The 16,493-nt window shown below is 34.3% G+C and overlaps 1 protein-coding gene across 1 annotated transcript in view; it reads left to right on the plus strand.

Annotated features, from left to right (window-relative positions):
- Positions 1-16,493, plus strand: part of LOC117106842 — a 30,295-nt gene that overhangs the window by 9,348 nt on the left and 4,454 nt on the right. Inside the window, exons 5-11 of the mRNA XM_033248315.1 lie at positions 1,759-2,094; positions 2,404-2,757; positions 4,293-4,400; positions 11,900-12,235; positions 12,530-12,889; positions 15,044-15,418; positions 16,308-16,412. Coding sequence (XP_033104206.1) covers positions 1,759-2,094; positions 2,404-2,757; positions 4,293-4,400; positions 11,900-12,235; positions 12,530-12,889; positions 15,044-15,418; positions 16,308-16,412 — 1,974 coding nt within the window. The remainder of the gene's footprint in view (positions 1-1,758; positions 2,095-2,403; positions 2,758-4,292; positions 4,401-11,899; positions 12,236-12,529; positions 12,890-15,043; positions 15,419-16,307; positions 16,413-16,493) is intronic.

Below are 16,493 nucleotides of genomic sequence, written 5' to 3' on the forward strand. Positions count from 1 at the left end.
TCCCTGGAATCTACGGATGTTTGACGAATTTTGGTAAATTTTTATCAGTTATTTGATAGGCATCAAACTACCGTAATGACTTCATGTATGTTTTTGAATGTCGAAATTCCAAAACCAATTTTTTATTAAAACAACGAGAAACAAAGAGTATGCAATGTAACCACAACTAAATTATTTTCAAATCCGTTTTACATTTAATATTATTAAAAAAAAAAAAAAAAAAAAAAAAACACACACAAAAAACACCGTATTACATTACAATACCATCCTCCCATCCTGGCGAAATCCAGCTTTTTAATAATCCATGTGATTGTGAATTATTAACAACTAAATTATGAATACAGTAAGAATAATGTCTTACTTTACACTGCTCTTACCACGTGTACATAAAGATAAAAATAGAATAAGATAAAAATAGAATAAAGATAAAAATAGAAATACCGGATCAAATCAGTTCCAGCAGATGATGATTTGAGCCTATATACACGTTGGAAATTGAGGGGTTAATTATTTAGATTAAATTAAGAAAACAAGTTGGTTGTTTTTTTTTTATGATCGGTGTATGTGTGTCATTCAACATAAGCAATACATGTAACAAAATGATGTAATCATTATAATGCAATTAATCAATTATTGAATGACTATGAGGTAATACTTTAATTATTTACTGTTAATGATAATAATATGTAAATTTTCAATTACTATAACATAGAAAGCTTTATATACATTATTTGTCTTTCCTCCGGTCTTGGGGCCTGAAAGTAATAATTATTACTATATTAAAATACATGATTACTTGAATTGCATTAAACAAACGCAGTTCAATGAAATCTCATTTAGTGAGTGTCCCTGTCATTTAAACGTTCATGCCCTCTGATAAATACAGTAGATTGAAACCGGTGAAATAGACAACCAGAGAAATTACAAATTCCTTAAAAGTAATAAGTCCTACAAAATAGCTTGTTGCCGCTTGATGGCATCTGCTCGAACTGACTTGATCCGGTATTTCTATCCTTATGTACGTGTAGTACGAGTTACGTGTTGAACGTGTAGAACGCGTATTATTTGACACATTTTGTACCACCGAGTACGTACGTGTAATTGTGGTATATTTATATGACAGAGTTAAACCGATTTATCTTATCTATGTGAATAGAAATAAAACATCACAGAAATTTACGTAAGATAAAAAAAACTAGGTATGAAGCATATTGATGGTTTGACTACATCATAAATTGGTTGTTAACGTCTGAAGTAGCTTACTTTGCCATTTATTTTATATTTCATTTACAATTATTTTTTCACATTTGTACGAAAAGTGGGGTTTCAGGCACCGATGAGCTCCTGGTTACGTTACGCCATTAAGAGGTGGTTTGAAATAATTATAATTAATCATTAAGATAACAGATTGACGTTGGTTGTGATGGTGATGATGATAGTGATGGTAATGATAAGTTTGATGGTATTCCTTGCATCGTTTGTGAATGTTTTATAGCTTTGTATTTTTTTTTTTTTTGGTTTTGTTTTGTTTTTGGAAGTTTTACTTTTCCATGTTTGATAATCGTGTTCGCCTTTGCCGTTCGATATTTTATTGGTTTAGCTATATGAAATCTTTTGATGTTGTTGTGTTTTTGTGCTAGTTTGATGATTCATTTTTGTATTAAGTTAGTTTTTCTTTGACCATGAAATAAAAACAATCAAAATCTATATTTTGTATATAATTGTAATTTTATTTTCAAAAACTCTTTGTGGTTTTAGTTGGCTGTCTTCACATCCCGCAAGGCAAGTGCACCGGCGTTTTGCCCTATATAACAACGTTCATTCCAAACAATCACGTTGATTCCTTTAAGACAGCTGAGAATTACTTAGAAGAAATTAGTGGTTTTCTAGATTGTGATACGCATGCTCTGTATGTAGTATGTTCTTGGCTATATCCTCCATGCATTACCGACACAATTCAAGTAGTGCCTTGTAAAGCTATCTGCGAAGGCGTGGTTAACGGTTGCCAGGAAATCTTTAATATCACAGCCATTGGAGCACAGATTTCTTGTGAATATTCACCTGCAGGTGAAACTAATGAAATGGTTTGTAAAAGTAAGTACAGTATTGCACATCATTTTCAGTCACCCTATAGAAAGATAAAGTTCTATTTCTCTACGATACTACGAATAGTAACATTGATTGCGATGTCAACACGTATAATTATTATAAATTATTTTATCTGATGTTAACCAAACATAAAAACTTACTGCGTTAATAGGTTTGTATTTTCGCTCTTTGATTGGAATTGAAATAAAGTAGTAGTATGATTAATATGACGGTATGCCATAAAAATAGAGGCATGGCATATCGGCATATTTTTTTTGAATAATTAATTTGTGATTATTTATATTTTTAATATAGGCTGCTCATATAACGTCTACCTAAACGTCGGGGAAGTTTTTCAATTCACGTCTCCAAACTATCCTCTGGCTTTTTTTCCTAACACTTATTGCGTATGGCTGATAACATCTCCGCCGTTTACCAAAATAAAATTCAACATAACCAATGTCGATCTCGATTATGGTAATCTAAAAATCACATTTGGACAGAATCCTTATGAATCCTTATTTCGTTTGGGATTTTCTGATACGGTTGTCACGGATGACATCGAATTTTTCACATATTTAAACTTGGCGTCTGTGATTTTCAAAAGTCCAAACAAAGTCAACGAAAAAAAAGGATTCACTGCTGTTGTTAGAGCTATCGATATTAAAGGTAAGGTAAAAATTTGTCGTTTTATTAACGCTTTTACTTCAATTTATAACTTATACTTAAAATCACTATTATACAAACTGTTCAATATCGTACATTTCCAACTCTGATGTAGTTTAGCCAGAGGGAGTGTATTAGTTGCGATTTGAATCAGTTTAGATATTCATTTCCTTTCAAATTCAAACTTTTATTTCAATAATACATAATTCCACTTCTTCTATATCAAAATGACACGTGACCTATCATTAAAAAATAAGTTCTGTTTCATTCAGACCAGTTGATTAGTTTTTGAAATATGTGGTCTGGGATATATATTTTTTTAATGATCCTCATATCCACACCCTACCCCCCCCCCCGGATCGTCACCAAGATTTTATCATTTCTTCATTGTAGCATGACAAACTATTAGGAAGCTTCGTTTTGTCCCATCAATTAGGTTTTTGAGATATTTAGGTCTGGTACGTCAGAAATTTAAATGACCCTCAAATTTACACCCTAAACTGGATCATTACCAACACGGAATAGTTTTTTTCTTGTGATTTGGTTAAACTTTCCAACAAGTTGTATTTAGATCAGTTGACCAGTTTTTAAAATATCTGGTGTAGAGTGTTTGCCCTTAAATCCCTTTAATTGGTCGTCACATCCACACCGCACTTTAGATTGACACTAAATATTAGGAGGCATATCCTTGATATTTGGTCTATGCTTCGACAGAATTTAGAAAAGATCCAACCATTGTATAGGAGTGGTTGGCGCACCGGTTGTGGCTTGGACTCCCAAACTTGAGGTCGGGGGGTTCGAAACTCTGGCTGTGCAAATCGCCTGTGTCCTTGGGCAAGGCACTTTATTTACGGTTGCCTCTCTCCACCTGGTAGGGTCAAGTGGTCAAGTGGTCAAGTGGGTACCTGGTAGGTTCCAACACAACCTGCGCTGATTACTAGCTGCAATTTATGGAATGATAATATAATTTCATTTACTAATTTAATTTGGTGTTTCAATGTGTTCCATATGTGTTTGATCCAATGACCGGGGTAGTAATGTGAAGCGTTTAGAGGCCTTGTAAAGGCACGAAGCGCTATATAAGAACGATATATTATTATTATTATTATTATTAAAAGTGACCAAAGTTCCGGGCGGAATAACCCAGTGCAAAAAGATACTGTAGGAAAAAAGTATGTAAAATAATAATTAAAAAAAAAAAACCTAACAAAAACAACTGCTACTGTTTTGAAAAGCAAAAAAAGATAAGAAAATAAAACGGGAAAAAATTAATGCTGGTTGTCTAATAGGAGCCAATGAAAGTCGTAAAAAACAACTTGTTTCCAATGAGGTTACTTTTTTTAAATTCTCATAATTTGAAAAATACATAGGATGTTAAGTTTTTCCTTTCCGTCAAATTATGGTAAGCTTCTTAACCGCAGTGGGAGGTCTCTTCGACGGGGCCCTACCCTTCCCAGCTTTTCACTGGCGCCACCATTTCTCGTAGGTCTATTAATTAAATATTAATAAATTAATGGTCTGCTTATTAATAATTTCAGATGCTTTATATTGTGATACACATAAAACTCCCAAGAGTTTACACGAAGATGAACTTTGCGATGGCCAAGAAAATTGCAAAGACATTGGAGAAGATGAGCACATGTGTCGTAAGTGGGGTATTGTAAATATTTAGTAGAAAATTATCTACATTGTTGAACCAATTAGTTGCTTACCTTAGCAACGGTTTCAACAACTGCTTCGGTCACTTTCTTCAAGCTAATGTATTAATTGGATCATTCACTTTTCAATGAGTGAGGTCATTATAATGTGATTTAGTTATGGCCACCTTGATCAATCTTACGGATCCGAACTGCTTCTTTGACTTTTCTGGATTTCCTGTGTTGTCCTTTGTCTAGAATGTTGCATTTTTTTTTCCAGTTTGGTGTAGGCTTATTTATTTATTTATTCAACTTTCTTTTATGAGGGTAGCTCTTACAGCAATGCTGACTCAAAGAGGCCCTCATAACAAATACAAAACATACAGTATAACAAAACAAATACAGTAATACATGTAAAATATATAAAGCACAATTATAAAATAGATTTTTGTTAAAAATTTTTAAAAACAATTGCATAAACAAGATATAAAATTTCTATTTCAATAAAAGCAGTCATTAAGATGATTTTAGTACTATTTTCAGTTTATTTTTAAAAGAACAAAATGTATTGCAATTTCGTATGTCATTAGGAAGTGAATTAAGATAGGAAGGACCTTTATAGATAAAACTACTTTTAAACATTTCAGTTCTCGGTTTGGGCAAATTATAATGACCAGCAGTATCTGCTCTAGTAGAAGTATTCCTGCTTTGAACTTTCGTAAAAAGTTTGCAGAGGTAGTCTGGTCCGACACCAGAAGCAGACCTGTATGCTAGGCAGCCAAGTTGTAAATTGATTCGTTGAATGACGTTGTGAATATTGAGTGTTGTGAAAAGGGTGGCTGATGATGTGAAAGGGTGAGTTTTCAATACAATACGAAGTGCTTTATTTTGAAGAGTTTGAATTTTGTTGATATTAGTTATGGACCTGGCTCCCCAAACGCTACAACAGTAATCAATATGGGGAAGAAAAATGGTGTTGTAAATAAGAAGTGCTGTGCGGGTGTCAATGAATCTCCGTACTCGTGCCAGGAGAGTTGTAGAGAGACCGAGTTTTGAATGGAGGCTACTTATGTGCGAGTTCCATGTAAGTTTGTCGTCAATTATTAAACCAAGGTGTTTATGTGTATGTACTTGTTTGAGTTGAGTGCCATTAATGTGCGTCTTAAGAGTGTTATTGCGACGCATTTGTGGGCTGTGTCAAATAAGCATAGATTATGTTTTGTTGGTGTTGATGAGAAGTTTGTTTGCAGTAAAACCATTTGGTGAGATTTATAAGATCATCATTTAACTTTTGTTCAATGTTAGAGATGGAAGGACCCGAGACGTAAATAATAGTATCGTCAGCGTACATATCAACCGAAGAGTGAGCGAGTGACAAAGGGAGATCATTGATGAAAATGGTAAAAAGAAGGGGCCAAATTATTGATCCTTGTGGAATACCCATTTTAGTTCGTCTGGAGGAGGATGAGGTGGAGTTAATAATCACTTTTTGGGATCTGTTAGAAAGGTATGAGGAGAACCATCGAATAGATAGAGGAGAAAAACCATAATAAGAAAGTTTATTAAGTAAAATATCATGATGAACTAAATCAAAAGCCTTACGCAGGTCAATGAAAATAGAGCCCGTAAGGTGTCCTTTGTCGATGTTGAAAAGCCAGTTATTGAGTGTATTGGTTACTGCTGTAAGCGTGGAGAAGCCAGGTCTAAATCCAGATTGATTAGGGCAGTGATAGAGTTGAGTGTGGACTGCCTTTTCAATGATCTTAGAGGATATAGGGAGGATAGAAATGGGACGATAGTTATTGAGGTCAGAAGTGTTGCCACCCTTGTGAATTGGGGTGACAGCAGCTTCTTTCCAACAGTCAGGGAATGTGCCTGTAGAGAGTGATAGATTGAAATGCCCTGTTCTAACACTTTGTGTGTGCTTTTCATCATTGGTTCTGTGTTCTTTCACGTCTTCTTGTTTAAAGTTTCATTCAAGTTTCTCCTATTTGCTTACAGTTATGGAAACAAATTTGGTAGACAACTCCACATTGGTTTTCAGGGGCAGATGCAGGATGTCGTATTGGGCCCAAAAGCATCGAGCCGGGGAGGGGGGGGGGGGTAGGTATGGGGGGGGGGGGGGGGGGGGTAGGTATGGTAGTGGGAATAAGGGCCCAAACAAGGTGCAAAGCAACAGGCGGAGGGTGGTATGGTAGGGGGAATCATTTTCCGATCGTTCGAAATTCAAAAACAAAAGACCCCTAAATGCTCTTCTAAAGGCATCTATATTGACTACATAATGAAGTTATATTTAGAAGGGACCAATCATTGTTAGTGGCCCGACCTCCCTATCTATAGGCTATAGTCTGACCATTGTCCGACCATTCTTCATAAAAGTTTTACTAATTGTTGGGTTTTCATCATGTTATTGAGTCTACTGTTAATCTATCTTTGAGATACAATGCAGACATATTTCCGACAGCATTTCGCATTTGATCTATATTGCCGTGATTCGGAAGAATGCATTATATAAGCCAAAATCATAGTTTTAAGATATTGAGCAAAACGCGTTTCTTGTTAGCCTTTTGTTATGGAAATCAATTGTATTGAATTTTTTGTGTAAATGTACTAACTACACAACAGAAAAACATACTGAAATACCTTTTTTATATATTTTTTCTATAACCCAGTCAAAATGGACATAATGCGCTTTTCCAAAATAAAACAAAAGCCAATAAGGCGTGAAAAATCTGATGTTAGGCATTATATCCAGTTTTGCAAGCAGAATGCATGCATTATTCTTTACTTAAGGACTAATGAAAAATAAAAAAATAAAGTGAATTTTCAACAAGACTTTAGAGGTTTAAATTCCATTATGTTTAAATAACTTAAAACAAAACAAAATAGAAAGTTTTTTAAGGGTTTTTGTTTATATTATTTAGCAACATTATCGCATTCACTCTCATAAAATATTTACAAAAAGTGTCTGATCTGATTTTACTAATTGTTGTATTTCCTCTAAAATATGGTATAGTACAAGTAAAATTTAAATTAAATACTATCATTAACCACTACAGAAAGAAGAAGCAAAACACTGTTAGTAAGTTTTTACAACATAAATAATCAGTTTATTTAAATTCACTATGAAGAATACCCGCCGTTCAATGTAAACAAAAAATAAATACCCAAATTCTAAACACACTTCTTCAGACCCATTTATACATTTCTGTTTCCTTAAATTATAAGGAAGTGTACTAATTTAAATATAGCTAAATATTTTAAATGTAAATTTAGCATAGGTATTACATCTAAATTCCAAGCATTGGCTTAATTGGAAAGTCTATAGTAAAACATTTTTAGGTTCGATATGTATATGTATTTTATTTTGTTTGTTAAATGGTCTTAGTTACAATAATAATTATTAACGTTACAGACTAAAATTTATATTATGTCCACAATTTGGTCATGGTCATATTGCAATTTATTCTTTAAAAGATGAAGAACAATGCTTTCTTCTTTTATTTATTGTACTCTGATCAAAAACAAACTTGGTTTTATACTCTATTATGCCCTTCCACCAGCTAGGAAACTAATTAAATATGCATCATTATCTTCTGTGATTGGGTGATTGCTCACTCTTCAATGCTTGGTGGATATAATGCACTCTTCCCGATTTTTTTGCTTTGGTAGATGGATATAATGCGTAACTCTCGTATTAATTTCATATTCATAAACATTTTTTGGGGTATATGATCAATTCACATGATAAATTACATCCATAGGATCCCCTAAGCCAAAAATCTCTAAATTTTCAAAAATGGATATAATGCGTTCTTCCGAATCACGGCAGTATAGTCATTGTTTGTTGCACATACTGTATTTCCCATGTAAAGATAATTTTGTTAGTCATATAGCACGCGCTAACACGTTCTAACCGTGATGCCGTGATACAGTATTTAAACTATTATTCACTCGCGAAAAGACAGCCTTCGGCAGCCTTTTGCTAGGCTGCGAGGTAATGGGACCAGGTTATTTGCAAAATGAACGAAATAAGTTTTAATGAAGGAATGAATTAAATAAGTTTAAAGTCATGCTCAGAGGGAAAAAAATGTTGATATGTTGTAGAACTGATTCTTTTTATAAGAGAGAAAAAAGTTGTTTGACTAAAATCTGGGGAACGGTGAATAAGATGCAGATTTTTGAATATTCAAAACCTGGGTGAAGAGGGGCGTAACCGCCCATTTTTACACCTTTTCCCCCAGAAAATAGTCATTGTGTGAAGCCCAGCCGGCCAAATACTGCAAGTATTGCCATAAAAGAATATTCTAAAGCATAATATTAAATGCTGCCCCGTCCTTAACTTTAATTTTAGAAAGACATTTGCAAATAAAAAAAGTCAAATTACTCCTATTAAGAAAATTAAGATCATGAGCAAATTATAATTTTGTTTATAATGTTAAAGCCGGTAAGATACTACGCCTATGCCTATTGGTAAATATGGTTAATGATAGATTAGGCCTATACATGATAAAATGTTGTGATGGATGTAGTCTGTAGATATTCCTTATTTGTCACATATTGACTTATTTTAGCGATTAGCATGGTTATTTTATTAGTAAGTCTATTAAACCTTGATTTTCAAAGGTTTTTTCTAAAATTACAGTTAAAGGCGATTCAGTATTCAATATTATGTTTTAGAACGTTCTGTTTTGGCAATCAAGGGCGTCGATAAAAGTGGGGTGGGGTGGGGAAAGAAATCCAAAATAAGAAAGCCTTGGGCCGTAGGCCCAAACTTTGGTTGGGGTGAGAGAGTGGCCTATGTCCCCGATGGGGGTCCAGGGGCGAATTAAGGCCCCGCGGAAGCTCTGGCGCCTTAAGTCTTTAATAAGCCGTAGGCCTATCTAATTGAATTTGAGGAATGCAATTAACATTCATTTCCACATTACATTTTCAAAATACAGTGGCGGATCCAGAAATTTGGAATAGAGGGGCCCCAGGCAGTGGCGGCTCTAGGATATAGTCTATGGGGGGAGGGATAATATGCCCGACTGGAGGGGGCGCTAAGTATGTTTGGGTGTAACTATAGCGCGCAGTGCTATCTGAGGGCCGAAGGCCAGAGCCAGGGGTGTGTATGGGAGGGGGGTGTCCCATCCTCCCAGAATGATATTAAAAAAAAAAACTGGAACTTCTAGATGGCCGGAAATGGCTAGGATGGGAAAACTAGGCCAAAAAACCAAAATATTTTGGGGGGTCCGTCTACCCGACGAGCTTAGGCCGATGGGGGGGGGGCTTGACCAGACCGATGGGGCGGGGCTTAAGCCCCTGCCCCCCGCTGGCGCCGCCACTGGGCCAAGGTGGGCGATACAAATTGAGAACGTAGACCACCACAGCCTCAACCATGGTAAGAAATTTTATGATTATGGCACAATTAGTTGGGCGGAAATAGTACTCTCAGACTAAATTTTAATATAACCTTCTTTTTTCTCTACTTTTAAATTTTGAAAAAAAATAGGGAGGATGGGTCACCTGGCCCCTTGAATCTGCCATTGAAATACTCATCATAAAAAGTTTTTCGAATTATTCAGGTAATCATAATTATTTCCGCTTACATATTTCGTGCAAACTAACATTCATAAAAATAAATCATTATCTAGTGATGTGCTTTTGACGTATTCGAACCATGAAAAACAAATAAGATAATCTTAAAACAGTCACTAATTTAGTCTCTTCATGTACAGTAAAATCAATCAAGAGGTTTTTCTCTTTTTACTCTTTTTGAATTTCACTTTTAAATAAGTAGTATTGCGAAAACACCATTGTGAGTGGAAATACTATCGTCTAATTTACGATCAAACATAAGGGTGATCTACTTAATTAATCATTATCAGTGGCGGATCCAGGAAAGCGAAATGAAGGAAAACAGGGAGGGACTTTAACAATTTGGGAAAGTAGACCATCACCTCAGCCCCACCATGGATAGGGCTGAGGTAAGAAAATTTATGATTATGACACCTCTATGGCCAGAAATGGCACTCTCATACCTAATTTAGAGGTGGTTAGTTAGCTTGCCCCTCCCCCACTTAATCCGCCACTGATTATCAAAACTTCATAGGAGATTGCGTCAACGTAACATTGGAGTTTATAAACTTGTGGTACCACTACTTAAATAAATCGAAATATATAGACCTGTCCGTGTCAGACGCTGCCTAATTATTTTTGATAACCGCTTTATAAATTTCAATTGACTAATTATAATTAGTTTCGAAATTAGGAAAAAAGGAATCTATGTATACAGATATTAAACACTAGTATATAGGCTATATACCAGTGTTTATGGGTCATAAGAATATACAAAATGAACAAATCGTTTATAGTAGAAATTGTGCACTTTGGATTTTGTAAAAATATTGGCCTAATAAGTTTACACGCTTCTAATTTTAACAACGGTGGTTTCTGAGATGGATAGGATGCGATGGTAAATGACGTCCGTCCTTCCACAGCAGGGGTGGATTTAGGGCAGCTTGCCCCCCCCCCTTTTTTTTTTAGAAAGTAAGAAAAAGGAAAAAAAGAGGAAGAAAAAAATGGATCGCCCAAAACGCCTCAGAGGTTATTTTCGGGCGTCTATAAAACAAAATTATCTTGCGCCCCACCTCCCTTTTTCGGACATCTCTGAATCCGCCCCTGTGGAGTGCTTTTTTTTTTTGGTTGGTAAAAAAGTGTAAATAGTAAGCAGCATTTTTCTTCTGTAGGGGTGGGGGAGGGTCATTCATGAGAATAGTGTTCGGGTTAGTAATATTATTGTTGGCTTTTAAATCGCTCAAAAGATGGGAGGTGACAAGACAAAAGACGGTTCCCCAAGTCATTTAAACTTATTTCATTCATTCTTTCATTAATACTGCAAATATCCGAGTGCCACCTGCAAATAATCTGGACCCGCCCCAACACCTCACAGCCTCGCGAAAGGCAGCCTTTTCGCGAGTGATGTTAATGCAGGTAAGAAAGGCATACTGGTAAATACCGTAATATGGTAAAAAATGGATTAACAATTACATGCTAAAAATTGATGGATGTAGACATTCCTTATTCGTATGGTATTGACTTATTTTAGTAGTCAGGAGTTTATAATATTTTGATTCCATTTTTTAGTGAACATATACATGTTTGTATTAGCCACGGATACTGAAGTGGTACGTTCCACTTGCCTATACGCTGTTGCTCCTTTTGCTGTACTAACTTAATTTGAATAATGAATTCCCACACATGTGTTGCGTTTAAGAAAGTATAATACATACTCCAAGTATTGAAATACACGCCATCGTGTTGGGATTAATATTTCGACATTAATTATGTCATCATCAGGTTGCGTTTGTTGTGTGACCATCCTCGTCCAATATTTTGTAGATTCGTAAAATTATATTTTTTAAATGATATTTTAATAGACATAAATAGGAGCTCAAAATATACCAGTAATAGTAAGATATTGAAAAGAAATGCTACGATATATTTCTTTTCTTTACTTATTTCAGGAACTGAATGTGGATATACTGTCTTGTTAGTTAACGAAAATAGTGTCGAATTGGTATCATCTACGAATCACTCCAGTACATTCGAACAGTGTATATACACATTCACATGCCCAACCCGAACTAAATTGAGGATGGAATTTCTGAGCTTAAAAGGCGCCATAAGCGGATGCAACTTTAAAATGGGTACAGGAACAAATCCATTCAATACGACTAGCGAATTGACAACCTTACCTCGGATATCTACTAGAATTGATTTTCCCGAAAACAATGCTTGGATATGGTTCGCACAAACTTCAGAGAACACTAGCTTTGTGGTTCGGTTGAGTTCATTTATTGGTAATAATGCTTCAGATTCCTTTGAAAAAATTATCTTGTATTGCTTATTATGTTGTCCTTTAGTCAAATGAATAAACGAAAAGATATCACCTAATTGAGGTGAATAGTCTTTATTATTATTATTATTATTATTATTATTATTATTATTATTATTATTATTATTATTTCAATTTACCTATAAATTAAAATAATATTTACGATTATTTCTGCCGTAAATGTGTTTTTGTTTTATATTTGTAATACTTGCAAATGGTAATGTAAATTAGGTATTTTTCCTTTTTTTTATTACTACAGAGAGCAAAATTATTAACATCGCGGCTAATGAATCATATATCATAGACAATAATTCACATTCGATCAACTCGTGGCTTGAATACGGCTGTTTAGTTTTCAAGTCTTCGCCTGGTTATCATTTCAAGTTGACGTTTTTGAATGATATCTTGGACTTAGGAAAGACGCCTGAATTATATTACCCAAAATATAACCAGATAGCTTTTGGTTTAGGATCGGACCCATTGAAGTACAATGTATTCATATTAGAATCTAAATACGACGACATGTTGGAGCTGTACACGGATGCTATTTGGTTGAAAATGGACGGAAATGGGCCGTATGCTATTGGAATCATTATTTCAACTATACCTACAAGAAAAGGTAACTATGGCTGGTGTAAGGAAAAAATGGCCCCGGTAAAAATAGCCCCAAATGACAGGTAGGTAAAAATGGCCATAAATGACAGGTAGGTAAAAATGGCCCCAATAATAAAATTCTGTATTAAAACTGATTTTTTTAATCATTATATGCATTTTTTTAAACTAAAATAATTTAGTTTTTCGAAGGAATCTAACATCAAATTTACATTTTACTTTTTGCAGAAATTACATGTTCAATGATAAAATATTCCAAGATTTAAAAAAAGCCATGAATAACACTTTTTATTTTTTTCCCATTTAAATGTTAAAAAATAGCAACAACATAATTAATAAATCAACATAAATCATGCATTTATTAATAATAAAATAATTTATTTGTGGCCAATTTCAAGGAAGCGGAATCACGATTTTCCTGAAATTCAATCCGGGCATTGGAAAGCCCCATAAACAATGATTTTATATGAACATCAAATTATTATTTTCTTTTTTAGAAAAAGAGAGATCTACAATCATAATTAAAAGGTTTGGATGGGGTTCGCAGTGTGTTTGGATGTTTGTGGTGTATTTGCAAGTATTTTTCACAAAAAATCAACATTTTAACCAAAAAATAGGTTCTTATGAATATTTAATTTTCTTATTGATATAGCAAGTGAGTCAATCACATCTGAATTGTTTGGTTTTCTACAGTGTGTTTTGGAAGGTTTTGGGTATTTAGCAATACCATTTGATCCTACCATAATTACCTTACCCTCACCATAGAGGAAATAGAACAAATTATACGCCATTTTAATTCTTAGCATAATTTCCATATTTACATAACTATGTATATAATATAGTATCTCAGTTTACATTATTTAGTATAGTTTTAGACACTTAAATTTAGTTGGCGGGGAGTAGAAACCAAGTATGCAATTAAATAAGTTGCTTAAATAAATGTATTCCTAATTATTCAGTTTACTTTAAAAACAATATTTGATTAACAAATAGTAACTCCAAGCAGAACATCTATTGAAGTAAAGTAAGCCTCTCCCTTTTCCCATACATGAACTTGTCATTCAAACACACAATTGATCCACATGCTTTAACTACTGTTTATTTGCACTAACATGTAAAGTTATTTCATTTGACAAAAAGTGAATTTTGTGGTTATCTATGAGTTGCATATTTTGGTAGTTGAAGTACTGTATGTATGTCATTCCTCTACATTGTTAGTGGAATAATGTTATTAAAACTTATTTCTACTATCAAAAAATGTTCAATGGCCATTGTTTTCTGATAATCTCTCAGTACATTATTTGCATATGTTGTGTAACTGTATTTGTTATTGATTCAATTCTTGCTTATTACACAGTATTTAAATATTTGAAGATTTTAAAAAAAAAATCATTTTTATTACTGAATTTTTTCATTGGGGCCATTTTTACCTACTTGTCATTTGGGGCCATTACCGGGGCATTTTTACTGGGGCCATTTTTTTCTGGGCCATTTTTTCCTGGGCCATTTTTACCGGGGCCATTTTTACCTACATTCTACATATGGCTACTATCTTAGAGAAAATTATAATAATGTACGTCAATTGAAACGAGATGGCGCCAGCGGATGGGCGAGCTGGGTTCAGGCTCGGTCGTCGGAAATCATGGTAAATCTGCTTGGAAAATTAATTATTGGATACAGAGCGCCTGAGAGTGCCAAGTGTTTTTTTTTTCTCAGTCCCAATGGGGCTGATGTGGTTCTGACCCATCTATCAGAGAACGATAGACCACTTGTCAAGAAAATTCTGGCCTCCAAGTGACTCTGAATTGAAAAATGTTGGCTATGTATCATATTCATAGCCGAAAGGTCCACTGATTAATCTCAGATGAGATAGTATAATACATACTCCAAGTATCGAAATGCACGCCTTCATGATTCCTGATGATGACATAATTAATGTCGAAGTATTGAATCCCGACACGATGGCGTGCATATCCACAGCCTGTTCTAGGATTATTATCAACATTAATTTTAATGTAGGCCTATTTATTAATTAATAATTATTATTATTATCATTATTATTATTAGTAGTATAATATTTAAAAAAATGAAATTATAGATAAAATGAAGAACCAACAATGAGTGATAAACGTTGCGATCACATTCTACTCAAATCTTCCAGATTATAGAAGACATATACTTGTTGACGATGTTGCAACAATAACATATTCATCGTCAGAGATTGATGATGTTCAAGAAAATAGTAATGTCACTACCACAGTATGGATTGTCACCTCTTTAAGACACCCGAACATTGCAGTGAAATTTATCAACTTCTCTTATGGAACATCTGAATTTAATTTTATTACTATTGGATACGGTCTCAATCCCGAATTGTCGTCCTCAATCCTTTACCACGGTATTGCTCTAGATTTCAAAAGAACGCTTCCCGATGATTTCATCATCCACTATTCAACATTCTGGGTTCGACATACCTCATACCGACGAATAAATGATACAAGTTTTTCTCTTGAGCTTCGAAGCCTACCAAATACAGGTACTTTTCTCTTGTTATTGTTCATATTAAGCCAAACCTCTTTCTGGAATAGTTGTGGACCAACTTATAAACACAGGCCATACTAAAAGAAAAAAACAACACGGAAGTAGTTACCACTCAGTTTTATTACAAAATAACTTTAATGTATGTTTAATGTTTTATCGTCAATGTGCTTGTTTGGGCAGATATGGTTCTTTTTGTCTAACATTCCTCTTCATGTTTTTATTTTCTTATGTTAAATTAGAGAAATATATTAACTACTTGTTTAGAAATAACATTTGATATTCAAAATGATAACATCTATTTAGATCCTAAGATAGTAAGATTAATATATTTTATTTCTGAAAATTAAGAGAAATAAGAAATAAAAGAAATCATGTTTTTTATTAGCCTACTTTAGTCATTAAATGGCAAAATGTTTGGCTTTGCTTTGAATTAATTGGTTGATTTGGTGGACGCAATTTTCCCGGAGCGGCACACTCAACGGAAAATGTGTAGAGCACGTGTAGGTGTACTATCACTGATGGTGGAGGGGATAGTTCGACACTGCAGTTTCCCTATAATTTTATCCACCCAAAGCTTGTATTTCTTATTAGAATCGATTAGAAAACTACAACTCGTGCAAACAATTTACAATCATTTCGACAAGTTCAAAAGCCTCTGCTCCCTGATGAGCTGTGGGATTGGCCCAGGAAGTGTACCTTTCAGGGTCCCACCTAGGTTAACAAGCATGATGTTTTTATTACTTTACTTGTAAAAAATAAAGAATCTACTTTTAACAGTGCTGCACATTACAGTGCTCCTGCTTGATGAGGATCAGTAGTGGAAATTAATGCTAACTGATGGAAATAGCTCTTGTAAATCATTGTATTATTTAATTTGGTTTCAGATAATTTATTATGCCCTACAAAGTTCGGCGTAACTAAAGAAGATACCTGTGACGATGAGTTTGATTGTCCTGATCTTAGAGACGAAATTGACTGCACGGATGCAGGTAAACATGCTTTTGCCAACTATAATCTCGTACATAAACTGCATCTGCACAAACATAATATAGATTAGATATGGGTGGATT

This window comes from Anneissia japonica, unplaced genomic scaffold (genome assembly GCF_011630105.1).
Source record: "Anneissia japonica isolate Jap-2015-1 unplaced genomic scaffold, ASM1163010v1 scaffold1165_len1893470_cov193, whole genome shotgun sequence".
In the NCBI taxonomy this organism is placed as follows: Eukaryota; Metazoa; Echinodermata; class Crinoidea; order Comatulida; family Comatulidae; genus Anneissia; species Anneissia japonica.